Source organism: Bufo gargarizans, chromosome 5 (genome assembly GCF_014858855.1).
Source record: "Bufo gargarizans isolate SCDJY-AF-19 chromosome 5, ASM1485885v1, whole genome shotgun sequence".
NCBI classification, from domain to species: Eukaryota; Metazoa; Chordata; class Amphibia; order Anura; family Bufonidae; genus Bufo; species Bufo gargarizans.
The window spans coordinates 197,542,748-197,556,234 of NC_058084.1; the positions used below are offsets into that span (position 1 = coordinate 197,542,748).

The 13,487-nt window shown below is 48.3% G+C and overlaps 1 protein-coding gene across 4 annotated transcripts in view; it reads left to right on the forward strand.

Moving 5' to 3' along the window:
* Positions 1-13,487, forward strand: part of GOLGA4 (golgin A4) — a 122,110-nt gene that overhangs the window by 87,682 nt on the left and 20,941 nt on the right. For all 4 annotated transcript variants that reach the window (XM_044293480.1, XM_044293481.1, XM_044293482.1 and 1 more), the window contains 5 exons: positions 675-805; positions 2,808-2,960; positions 4,873-4,896; positions 5,606-5,674; positions 7,032-7,107. In XM_044293480.1, coding sequence (XP_044149415.1) covers positions 675-805; positions 2,808-2,960; positions 4,873-4,896; positions 5,606-5,674; positions 7,032-7,107 — 453 coding nt within the window. The remainder of the gene's footprint in view (positions 1-674; positions 806-2,807; positions 2,961-4,872; positions 4,897-5,605; positions 5,675-7,031; positions 7,108-13,487) is intronic.

The window sequence follows — 13,487 nt, forward strand, 5'->3', positions numbered from 1 at the left end:
CATGTCCTCAGCTCTATACACAAAATCCAGGTGACGGGTTCCCTTTAACATCAGACAACCCAATTTTGTAACATTACTGAAGACAATACAAAAAATCTAACCCGAGTTTGCAGAAAGGAAAAAATAAGAGACAGCAGGTAGTTATACCATTGTGTGGCACGGTTTATCCATCCGAAAAAAACTACCACCCATCCCATCTTATATGGGAAATATCTTTTGGTCCATACTGTAAACCTAAACACCTCTCATATGGTAGTGTCTATAAACCCTAGCAGAAACTTCTGAAATATCTGGGGGGTCATGTGATTTCCAATTCACAATTACTGAAGAGTGAGCAGCTTCTAAGACACGTGCCATGACCCAGCGTCCTCACAGTCCCTTCAGCTAGGCTCTGAGGCTTGTGGGTTAATCCTCGCCATTCATATAGGGGTAATATATGCTTCACCAAAACAATGTGGTTAATGCTGGTAGTATTTTTACAGATCCACTGTTCTTCACATCACATTCCTTTCTTGTGAATTCCTTCTTAATATTCCTGGTACTATTATAAATAGGTCACCCAAAGAAGGAGGAATTTCATATTGAAGGTTACAGTATATTCATTCATGCACTATAATTTATGTCTTATTGGTCTGCACCGATCGTATACTAGTTAGTATGTTTGCTTGATCCAGTGAAAGCGCAAGAGGTTGAAGCAGAAATAATACAGTCGCATCAGATAGAAACAACCCAGCTCCATAAGAAGATTGCAGAGAAGGAAGATGATCTAAAAAGAACAGTCAAGAAGTATGAAGAAATTTTGGAGGTAACATTTATTGTTATTTTTTTTATGGGTTTTGGTTTATCAGCTGTTCATCACTAATTAGCCAAAAATTCTGAAGTGAAGCACAGTTACAACCATATATTGGCTTAAAGGGAATGTCCTCATTATTAAAATTGTTCTCCCAAGCCAAAAATTGTCATAAAATATTGAAAGATTTTATACTTGGCCAAGTCATCTCCTGCCCCTTCCAGCAACACTTTTCTCTTCTGTGCCACTGCAGCCATGACTTGCCGTATACACCAACACTTGTGTAGCTATATATGGCTGCAGTGCTTACATGGAGTATAAACATGTCATCACTGCAGCCAAACAAACCCAGTGGAAGCAGTGGGAAATGAAAATGGGTGAGCACTTTATTATTTTGTGACAATTGCTGACATTTTTTAGTGTGTCTGACAACTACTTTTAAGCATGTTTTCCATAAAAGTGTTTCAAAAGGGAAATCCATTCAAAACTGATCCTCTGACATGTTATAGATGTAGATCAGGTTGTCACCTCTGGAGTCTCAGCCACCAGTTTCCAGTACCATAGAGTGCAAAATCTACTACCCTGTCTGAGACCACCATTCATTTCTGTTGTTGGTTAAAGGGGTTCTCAACCTGTACAAAATTGATGACCTATCCTTGGGATAGTAGATGAGTGGGGATCCTATCTGTTAATTGAAAGGGTTTCGACCCTCTGAGAAACACCATGTCCCCAGGCACAGCTCCATAAGTAAATGGCACTGAGCTGCAATACAAGGTACAGGATAGAGCTGTGTCTAGTAAATGAAGGGGACTTGGTGCTTGCTGTAACTCCACCGGTCAACTGAAAGGTGGGTGTCGACACCCACTGATTTGATATTGATGGCCTATCCTAAGAAGTGGTCATCAGTTCTGTTCTTGATAATTCAAAGCACTGTGTAAGGTCAATGCCTGCTAGAAAACAGAAAATATGACTCGGCTGTTAGATATAAAGCCTATGTTAGAAATAAGTAGGGGCATGGTGTAGATGGTGGCGTCAATTTTACATAGCTTATGCATTAAAGTTTATGGCACACATACTTTTGCAGGAGCTACATGGAATTTTCCTCAATCACATAAAGCTGTATTCGGTTTATTGGAATAAACTGTTCTATATTGCTTGGTCTCAAGAGGTACAAGCTATGGTTCTGCATGGTGTGCTTTCTTACTGTGATCTTCTATACAATTTGCCCTTTTTAAAAATGTGTTTTTTTTTCCTGTGATCTGAGGTGGGACTTGTGGAGGATACTTTCTCATGGTTTATGTTGCATCATGTAGTACTTGCTTTTGGATCCTGTAAGGGTCCTTACACTCGTGAATTACACACTGGCATTTTTTTTTTTTTATATTATTATTATTTTTTTCATTCAGTGCAACTTACCACAATTTTTTTTCTTCATGGCGTTTATCACCTATAGAGAAGGTGTTATCAAAATCGCCAAAAGTGGCATATTTTTTTTTTTTTTTTATAAGAACAAAGACAAAAAAAATGCTTCCAAGGAAACTGAGATGCTTATTTGTGCTATGTTTTATACTTCCCTAAGGCTGGGTTCAAACCTGAGCGTATCCGATAAGCGCTGTTTACAGGCATTTTTATCGGGCGTATTTTGGGGCGTTTTTGTATTTGGAAACTCGCATCGTACGCGCGTTTTTGCTATTGACCACAGAGGCATACACGCGACAATACGCCCCAAAGAAGCTCCTGTACTTCTTGGGGCGTAGGGCATTTTACAGCACATTCGTATGCACTGTAAAACGCTCAGGTGAGAACCATGCCCGTAGGGAATCATTGGTTTTTGCCTGTTGAGCGTTTTACAGCGCGTAGGAACGCGCTGTAAAACGCTCAGCTGAAGCCCAAGGCTGGGTTCACACCTAACATCTAGAGCTGGGGTTTCCGATAGCAAAAAGTGCTACAAAAAAAAACAATGTGTGAAAGCACCCTAAATATGTTTTATTCTTAAAGATGTTTTGACCTGTTGTAGGCACGAGAAGAAGAAATGACTGCTAAAGTGACTGAATTACAGGAGCACCTAGAAAAACTACAGGAAGAGCTGTCAAAGACCCAGGAAGAGCTGTCAAAGACCCAGGAAGAGCTGTCAAAGACCCAGGAAGAGGAGGTGACTCAAGAAGCAGAGGTGAGCTGCTGGGTATACAGTGGATATAAAATGTCAGGTTTCTGTGATGTAAAAAAATGAGACAAAGATAAATCATTTCAGAACTTTTTCCACCTTTTAATGTGACCTATAAACTGTACCACTCAATTGAAAAACAAACTGAAATCTTTTAGGTAGAGGTAAGAAAAAATATAAAAATAAAATAATAAGGTTGCATACGTGTGCACACCCTTAGGCTCCATTCAGATGTCCGTAACGTGTTTTGCGGATCCAGAGATCCGCAAAACACAGACAGCGGCAATGTGCGTTCCGCATTTTACGGACCTTACATTGCCAACACTAATAGAATATGTCTATTCTTGTCTGCAATTGCGTATCCTGGCAGCACTTCGTGCTGCCCCATAGAATTGAATGGGTCCGCAATTCCGGAACGAAATTGCGAACGTGTGAATGGACCCTTAAACTAATACTTTTTTTGAAGCACCTTTTGATTTTATTACAGCACTCAGTCTTTTTGGGTATGAGTCTATCAGCATTGCACATTTTAACTTGGCAAGATTTGCCCACTCTTCTTTGCAAAAACACTCCAAATCTGTCAGATAGCATGGTCATCTCCTGTGCACAGCCCTCTTCATATTACCCCACAGATTTTCAATCGGATTCAGGTCTGGGCTCTGGCTGGTCTATTCCAAAACTTTAATCTTCTTCTGGTGAAGCCATTCCTTTGTTGACTTGAATGTATGCTTTTGGTCGTTGTCATGCTGAAGAATGACGTTCCTCTTCATGTTCAGCTTTCTAGCAGAAGCCTGAAGGTTTTGTGCCAATATTGACTGGTATTTGGAACTGTTCATAATTCCCTCTAGCTTAACTAAGGCCCCAGTTCCAGCTGAAGAAAAACAGCCCCAAAGCATGATGCTGCCACCACCATACTTCACTGTGGGCATGCTGTTCTTTTGGTGATGTTGGGGTGATGTGCAGTGTTGTTTTTGCGCCAAACATATCTTTTGGAATTATGGCCAAAAAGTTCAACCTTGGTTTCATCAGACCATAATACTTTTTCCCACATGCTTTTGGGAGACTTCAGATGTGTTTTTACAAAATATAGCCTGGCTTGGATGTTTTTCTTTGTAAGAAAAGGCTTTCGTCTTGCCACTCTACCCCATAGCCCAGACATATGAAGAATCCGGGAGTTTGTTGTCACGTGTACCACACAGCCAGTACTTGCCAGATATTCCTGCAGCTCCTTTAATGTCGCTGTAGACCTTTTGGTAGCCTCCCAGACCAGTTTTCTTCTCGTCTTTTCATCAGTTTTGGAGGTAATTTTGTGCCATATTTTCTCCACTTAATGATGACTGTCTTCACTGTGTTCCATGGTATATCTAATGCCTTGGAAATTCTTTTGTACCCTTCTTCTAACTGATACCTTTTAACAATGAGATCCCTCTGATGCTTTGGAATCTGTCTGTGGACCATGGCTTTTGCTGTGGGATGAGACTAAGAAAATTTCAGGAAAGACCAACTAGAGCAGCAGAACTTTCTTTGGGGTTAATCAGAGGCACTTTAAATGATGGCAGGTGTATGCTGACTTCTATTTAACATGATATTGAATGTGATTGCTTAATTCTGAACACGGCTACATCCCCAGTTACAAGAGGATGTGCACACTTATGCGGCCACATTATTTTAGTTTTTTTTTTTTCTTCCCTCCACCTAAAAGATTTCAGTTTGTTCTTCAATTGAGTTGTACAGTTTATAGGTCACATTAAAGGTGGAAAAAGCTCTGAAATGATTTATCTTTGTCTCATTTTATTACATCACAGAAACCTGACATTTTACAGGGGTGTGTAGACTTTTTATATCCACTGTATGTAGGAACATTATATAACAAATGTGTGATGTAAAACAAGTACATTATTGTTTTCTTCTTTTTTAGTACCCCGATCATGTGAAGATTCAAGTAAGATCTAGTTGCAATGCATTATTTTGTTTAATTCATCTTATTCATTGAACACATTAGACTAGATTCTAAATGAAAGCAGTTTTCCCATATACACCTCTGTGACTCCACCTCTGTTAGGAGAACAGGGATCCCTGACCCATGTACAGCAAGTTACAGTAGCTTGGCTGCAGCTAAAATTGTGAAGAAACTAAATGTAGAAATAAACAGCTCTATTGGAGTCTTTGAGCTGTGGTGATAAAAAGAAGCCGGTTTCTGTTCTATGGCAGTCTGGGTCATTTAAAGGCAAATGCTCAGTCTTAAAAAGTGGCCCATGTAAAGGTCCTAGCGACAAGCAAATGGTCGTTCATCAGGAAGAATAATAATTTATGCTGACAACCAGATCTTTGTTCCTGGGCAGCAGATCATCCCAGATTCCCTCATTGTGGGCAGCAATTTGTAGACAAGAGATCACTTGTCCCCATACAGAGGAGATGATTAAGGGTGTTGCCTCAGTTCCTTGTGGGGACTGTTTTTGGATATAATAGAATAATTTACCTGAGTAACACAAAGCTGTAAATAACGTACTGTATACATGATAGAGGTTTTCCAGGTTTTATATAAATGAAAATAAATCTCTTGTATCCAGTCTAGGCAGTTCTAAGTATTTCAGTGTGCTTTTTTTTGTGTTTGTTGGGTATAGACTTTTTTTTCTGTGTTTCTTCTTTAGGCACAATTGGCAAAGAAAACCACACAGCTTAATGAATCCAAACTGAAAGAGCAGGAGCTTAAAGAAAAGGTGAGGATTATGTCTGGATTATGTGTGGACGTTGATTAATGGTATGTGTAAATTATTCTGCATAGGTCATCAATATCAAATCGGTGGGGGTCGACTCCCGGCACTGCTGCTGATCAGCTGAGAGTTCTGCATTCTCTTCACTGTTTACCTGCTCACCGTCGGCATTGCAGCGGCAAGCAGGTGTAATTACACCTCCTCCTTCCCATTCACTTCAATAGCAAGGGGCAGTTGTAGTTACACTCCGTCACATTCACTTAAAACAGCTTTACTTACAGTGAAGTGAACTCTGCTTTCACAGGGGCTCTTTGTTTTCTTCAAAAAGATAATCAATATGTGCCAGTTCTCGGACCACCTCCGAAATGATATTGATGACCTATCCTGAGGATAGGTCATCAGTATCGGAAACCAGACAATCCCTTTTAAAGCTCTGTTCATATTGCGACTAAACCTTTGGTCACATGCTTATGTTGTGAGTTTTGCTTGACTTAAACCTCTGATGGAAGGCTCTGCCGAATACCATTGTATAGGCTTACAGTGTAATGCGTCACAAAATTTAGATGGTGTGTACAAACTTATCTGCTGATATCTGCTTGGCTCTTTTAGATGTGCTTGTGCCTCAGGTTATTTATTGGATAGCTGTAGCTTCCATGGGATTCTGATCAGTAAGTAAAGATACAAGCGGATAAAGAAGATTACAGGCACAGTTTTCCCCTATTAGAATGTTACGCAGCATAGACTTCTAGCCTGAAGAAGCTCAGCCGTGTAAGAAATTCCATTGCTTCCTCCACTTGTTTGTGCTTTTTACTGCATCTCGCAGAAATGTAAAATGTTATGTACTAGCAATATTTTCTTCTCTTTTGTTATAGATTTTTAAAGGGGTTCTGCACTTTGTTTAAACTGATGATCTATCCTTTGGATAGATCATCAGCTTCTGATCAGTGGGGGTCTGACACCCGGGACCCCCGATCAGCTGTTTGAGAAGGCAGCGGCGCTCCAGGAGCGCCGCGGCCTTCTCACTGTTTACCGCAGGCCCAGTGACGTCACCATTACTATCACTGGCCTGGGCGGGGCTAAGCTCCATTCAAGTGAACAGAGCTTAGCCCAGGCCAGGGATACCAGTCGTGACGTCATTGGGACTGCGGTGAACAGTGAGAAGGCCACGGCGCTGCTGCCTTCTCAAACAGCTGGATAGATCATCAGTTTAAACAAAGTGCAGAACCCCTTTAAGTATTTGCTTCAGTCAATAAATGCTAGGTGTGTTTACTAGAGAGCATTATAAATCTTAAAGCAGACTAGTGTCTTGAGCAAAAATTTGAATGTAGGATATTCTTATGGCTACCTTTTTTTTTTTGCACAGGTTAACACTTTGGAGGATCAGTTAAAAAACTTCTCACGTGGTGTATTTGTCACTCCTCTTGGTACTCCGTATAAAGGTGGGAATCTTTTACATTGCTATTGTTTTATAACTGCATTTTAGATGTTTAGTGAATACTGAAATTTAGCCAACCACCATCTATTTCTGTAGTTTTATACATATTTTTTTGTTATGCTCTAAAATGATAAGGACTTAAGACAAGGGGTTGCCCAGGAAAACTCAACAGCATCTTTATAAAGGCTGGAATATTATGCAGTCAGCACCGCTGTGTTTGGAGCAAACGGAGACCCTGAGCCTACCCATACAACACCTTAATGCAAATGATGTATGTTATGTGTTAATGTACTTTAGCTATAGACTCCTTCAGAGGCAATTTTTTTATGATTGCAATTTACTCATTTTGGGCTAAAAATAATTTTTTAATTGGTCTTTATTAAAAATATTGAGCCGTTGTGTCACAAAGGGTTAACTGTTGAATCGTACTTTTACTTTGTACAGGTCATCTAATAACCCTTATCGCTAATTTACTAAGAGGTCATAAGCACCTTTTCTCGCCCATTTTCCTTGGGGGACACAGACCTTGGGTATAGCTCAGCTCCCTAGGAGGCGTGACACTAAGTAAAACTGTTAAGCCCCTCCTCCATCAGCTATACCCTCAGCCTGGAGATAGAGGCTACCAGTTTTAGCTTAGTGTCCAAGGAGGCAAGACACCCCCTGCTACTGCAGGGCTGTTTTCTCCTTGTTTTAATTTTTTCTCTAATTTTGTTATTTTATTTTTGTTTTTTCCTAGGGATACCAGAGACGCATTGGACCTCTCTGTTCTCCCGGGGTTGAGCTGCACCAGTGCCAACGTATTTGCGCTGCTGCCTCCCCCACTGAAGCAATAGGAGGATCTGGGCAGCACCGGCTCCCCTACATCCCGCCAGCTAGGGGGTCGCCCGCACGCCAAGCCCCTCTTCCAGCTTCCTGCCACTGCGGTGCCAGGGGCTGAAGGGGCGACCCTGCTGGAAGGAAATGAGGGTGAAGACAGGTAAGATGGCTTTTCCAGCCTATTCCCTGTCCCTGTTGCACTGGGTTCGGGGGGGGGCACCCGTGGTTGGCCGTTTCCTGCACTTCTCAGAGCGCTCTGTGGGATCTCCCCATCTGCCTGCTTTTCATGTACCTCCCGATCTTACACATCCCGCCGCCGCCCGCTGCTTAAAAGATAGCCCCTGCTTCTTACTACCTCCCCGCCGCCGCCCGCTCCGTACCGGGATCGAGGGGGCGGGGCTTAGGCCCGGCATCGGCGGTTCGGTTCGGCGGGACGGGGGTCAGGTGACCACCTTACCTTCCGACGTCCGGTTATACCGCCGCGCTTTTGGGGCCTGCGGGCCCTTCTTTGACAACATATGCCTGGGAATCTCGGGCAGCACGGGGTGCGGGTGTTTTTTTCGCGCGCGCGCGCGCGTCATGGGGGCGGAGTTTCGTTATGAAACATTCAAGCGTGGAGGGGGCGGAGCTTGTTCCCGCGTCTCTGCTCAAGCTTGCCGCGCTTCCTCACTCCGGACTGAAGTGGAGACACGTGGGAGACACCGGTGCATCGCTGGGGACGCACGCTGGTTTTCTGGCTGCCTCGCGGCTGCTGATCTGGACCTTCGCTCCTAGGGATCTGACCTGACGTTCTTCTGAGGCACTGGTAGGGCTGTTAACCCTCTCCTAACCCCACTGGTCATAGCCGCTGCAATCCCTTGTCCCTGTATCAAGGTACGACCACTTGTCAGCATGTCTGATCCCACGGGTGCCCCCAAACCCTGGTACCACGCCTGTACCGCCTGCAAGGCACTTTTTCCAAGTGGGCAATCTGAGCCGCATTGCCTTGCATGTCAGGCCCCGGTGCAGGGCCCGCTTTCTGCTGTGCCCCCTGTTGTTTCTGAACCCCCTGACTGGGCTAGGTCTCTGTCTCTGGCGGTGGAGAGCCTTACACACGTGGTGGGCCGTCTCGTGGATAGACCGCCTCTCCCGCAGACTGCCGAAATCCCTGTCGCACCTGCTGGGAATGCCGTTTCTGCCGCCCCCACTGATTCCCTGCCTCCCAGTGAATCTTCCAGGGCCCGGCGTACTCAGAAACGTTCAAGGGTTGAGCGCACATCTTCTCCTGATGTTTCGCTCTCTCCGCCATGCGTGCGAGCTCAGTCAAGCCTATCCTCTCAAAGGGATACGCCTTCTGAGGGAGAACTGGCGGATTCGGATGTGGACATGGACTCAGAGCTTCCGTCAAAATTGTCATCCGCGGTGGGGCATCTTATCACTAGTATCCGCGATACCTTTCAGATACACGATGACCCCCCCAGCTCTGAACAGGCCGGCGTGTCCTTTCTCCGACCCAGACAGGCCTCCAAGGTCTTTCCCATACATGCAGATTTTTCTTCTGTGGTATCCAAGGCTTGGACTCGGCCAAACGTCCGCTTTGTTACACCAAAAAAGCTGGACATTTGTTATCCCTTTCCGGCGGAGTCTGTGACCACCTGGACATCTCCGCCCAAGGTGGATCCTCCTGTGGCTCGCCTGTCCAAAAGCACTGCTATTCCTGTACAGGACGGATCTTCCCTCCAGTCCGCTGAGGACCGTCGGACGGAATCCCTTTCCAAGGCAATATTTTCTGCCTCTGGTTCAGCCCTTAGACCGGTTTTTGCCTCCGCCTGGGTTGGCAAAGCGGTCTCTGAATGGGGTTTGCAGCTGGAGCAGGAGTTTGGGTCGGACGTTCCTGTTCAGGACCTCCGTTCCTTAGCCCAGCTAATTATCCAGGCTGGAAAATTTATTTGTGAGGCCTCCCTGGATGCGGGGGCCCTCATTGCCCGTTCCTCTGCCCTGGCGGTTTCTGTCAGGAGGGAACTCTGGCTGAAGGTTTGGGCGGCGGACGCCGCTTCCAAACGCTCCTTGGCCGGTCTACCGTTCACGGGTTCCCGCTTGTTCGGGACCCGCCTGGACGAGCTTATATCAGAGGCCACGGGCGGGAAAAGTACTCTCCTTCCCCAGTCCAGGCCAAAGGGCGCCCCACGGGGTCGCGCGGGTTCGTCCCGTTTTCGGTCCTTTCGTAAGCCCTCCGGATCTAGACCCGGGGCCGGTTCTTCTTCCTCTGGCCCAACCCAGGATAGACGCAAGAAGCCGTTTTTTCGGACGCAACCTACCTGGCGCAAGACCCAGCCTGCACGGGCTACCACAGGCCAGCAGCCCTCTGCCTGAAGGTGCGCCCCCACCCACCCGGGTGGGGGGCCGCCTTCTCCTTTTCAGGAACGTTTGGCGGAACCACATCTCAGATGCATGGGCGCTCGAGATTGTATCTTGCGGGTACAAGATCGAATTTGCGGCCATTCCGCCAGACCGTTTCTTCCGGTCCCGTCCTCCGCGGGACCCCGTACGAGCGGCCTCTTTCTTCGCGGCCGTTCGCTCACTCATGGACAAGGGTGTCATCGCCCCGGTGCCTCCGACGGAAAGGTTCAGGGGGTTCTACTCGAACCTCTTCGTGATCCCCAAAAAGGAAGGCTCGGTGCGACCGATCTTGGACCTGAAGCGCCTGAACCGCTTCCTCCGCCTGCAGAGATTCCGGATGGAGTCTCTCCGGTCCGCAGTGGCCTCCCTGGAAAAGGGGGATTTCATGGCCTCCATCGACGTTCAGGATGCATACCTCCACGTTCCGGTTGCTCCATGTCATCACCGCTTCCTACGCTTCGCGGTGGGGGACGATCACTTCCAGTTCGTTGCCCTTCCCTTTGGTCTAGCAACGGCTCCTCGGGTGTTCACCAAGGTCCTGGCCCCTGTCTTGGCCCTTCTACGTTCAAGAAGTGTTTTTCTTCTTCCGTACTTGGACGACATCTTGGTCAAGGCACCCTCCCTTTCACAGGCATCCGGCAGTGTGGATCTCACTCTGGAGACCCTGACGCGGTTTGGTTGGATTATCAACCACCCCAAGTCTTCCCTTACCCCCTCCAGACGGCTGATCTTCCTGGGGATGCTCCTGGATACGGAACTGGCAGAGGTCCGTCTTCCGTCGGACAAGCGTCTGGCCCTTCGCGGGTCGGTTCGCAGCCTTCTCCGTCATCACCGGCCTTCCCTCAGATCCGGCATGCGGTTGCTGGGGAAGATGGTTGCCTGTTTCGAGGCAGTGCCGTTCGCACAATTCCATTCCCGCACCTTTCAGAGGGCGATTCTGTCGGCCTGGGACAAATCACCGAGGAGTCTGGACAGGACCTTCCTTCTGCCTCCCCTGGCTCGGGCTTCCCTCAACTGGTGGTTGCATCTCCCTCTGAGGGGGAGGTCCTTCCTTCCACTGAACTGGCTGGTGATTACCACTGACGCCAGCTTACGGGGGTGGGGGGGGGTTTTCCCTCCCCGATCCGTCCAGGGCGTTTGGTCTCTATCGGAGTCCAGACTTCCGATCAACATTCTGGAGCTGAGGGCAGTTCTTTTGTCCCTCAGACACTGGACCCATCTACTGAGGGGCCGCCCTGTTCGGATCCAATCGGACAATGCCACGGCGGTGGCGTACATAAACCATCAGGGAGGCACCCGCAGCGCTGCGGCGATGCAAGAGGTGTCCCTCATTCTCCTCTGGGCGGAGACGCACGTGCCAGCCTTGTCTGCGATTTACATCCCGGGGGTAGACAACTGGGCGGCAGATTTCCTCAGCCGGTCCACCATCGATCCGGGAGAATGGTCCCTGCACCCAGAGGTGTTCGAGGCCCTTTGTCTTCGCTGGGGTCGCCCCGACGTGGACCTCATGGCCTCCAAATTCAACCGCAAGGTTCCCCTATACGTATCCAGGGCACGGGACCCGGAGGCTTACGGCGCCGACGCGCTTGTCCTTCCGTGGTGCCAATTCTCCCTTCTGTACATCTTTCCTCCTCTTCCCCTCCTGCCACGGGTTCTTCGGAGGATCGCGGCAGAGGGCGTTCCCGCGATTCTGATCGCCCCGGATTGGCCCCGTCGGTCCTGGTACGCCGACCTAATGTTGCTGTTGGCAGACGTTCCGTGGCCACTGCCCTCCAGGGAGGACCTTCTCTCTCAAGGTCCGATCTTCCACGAGCATTTAGGCTCGCTACGTTTGACGGCGTGGCTGTTGAGACCGCCGTCTTAACGCGACGGGGTTTCTCCGCGGACGTTGTCCGCACCATGATCCGTGCTCGTAAACCCGTATCTTCGAGGATCTACTATCGGGTTTGGAGGTCCTATCTGGGGTTCTGTGAGTCCCGGAGCGTCCCACCTCTCCGGTTTTCTCTTCCCACGATCCTGTCCTTCCTCCAGTCGGGCCTGGACCTGGGGCTGGGCCTCAGTTCTCTGAAGGGACAGATTTCGGCGCTGTCTATTCTTCTCCAGCGTCCCCTGGCCCCTCTGGGGCCGATTAAGACCTTTTTGCAAGGGGTGGCTCACTCTGTTCCACCGTATCGCCCTCCGGTTCCTTCCTGGGACCTGAATGTGGTGCTCTCGGCGCTTCAATCTGCCCCCTTCGAGCCCTTGCGGGAGGTCTCCCTTCGCCTTCTGTCCTGCAAGGTCATCTTTCTTGTGGCCATCACGTCTCTCCGGCGGGTGTCTGAGTTGGCGGCTCTTTCTTGTTCCGAACCTTTCCTGATCTTCCACCAGGATAAGGTTGTGCTCCGACCAGTCCCGGCTTTCCTGCCAAAGGTGGTCTCCGCCTTTCACATCAATGAGGACATCGTCCTTCCGTCGCTCTGTCCCTCTCCTTCCCACTCCAGAGAACGGGAACTGCACCGTCTGGATGTGGTCAGGGCATTGAGGATTTACTTGGAGGTCACCGGATCCTTCCGGCGCACGGATTCCCTGTTTGTGGTCCCGGAGGGTTCGCGCAAGGGTTTGGCGGTCTCCAAGGTGGCCATTGCCCGGTTCATTAAACTGGCGGTGTCTGAGGCTTATCGAGCCAAGGGTAGGGCTCCGCCTTTCGGCGTCACTGCTCATTCCACCAGAGCAGTCGGGGCTTCCTGGGCGCAGAGGCATCGAGCCTCGGCTGAGCAGTTGTGCAAAGCGGCCACTTGGTCCTCTTTGCACACTTTCACCAGGTTCTATAGGGTGCATACGCACGCGTCGGCGGATGCTGCTTTGGGCCGCCTGGTCTTGCAGGCTGCGGTTTCCTGATGCTCCGGTGGTCCGCCTTGGGTTATGGTCCCTCCCTTCTTGGACTGCTCTTGAACGTCCCAAGGTCTGTGTCCCCCAAGGAAAATGGGCGAGAAAAGGAGATTTTTGTATAACTTACCAGTTAAATCTCTTTCTCGCTCTTCCTTGGGGGACACAGCACCCACCCTTCTGTGTTTGGTTCTAGGGTTTTGGCTGGCGCCCCGTTGGGTTGTTGGCTGTTGTTTGCATTGTTGGTTGTTTCCTTTCACTACTTGGACACGCAACTGGTAGCCTCTATCTCCAGGCTGAGGGTATAGCTGATGGAGGAGGGGC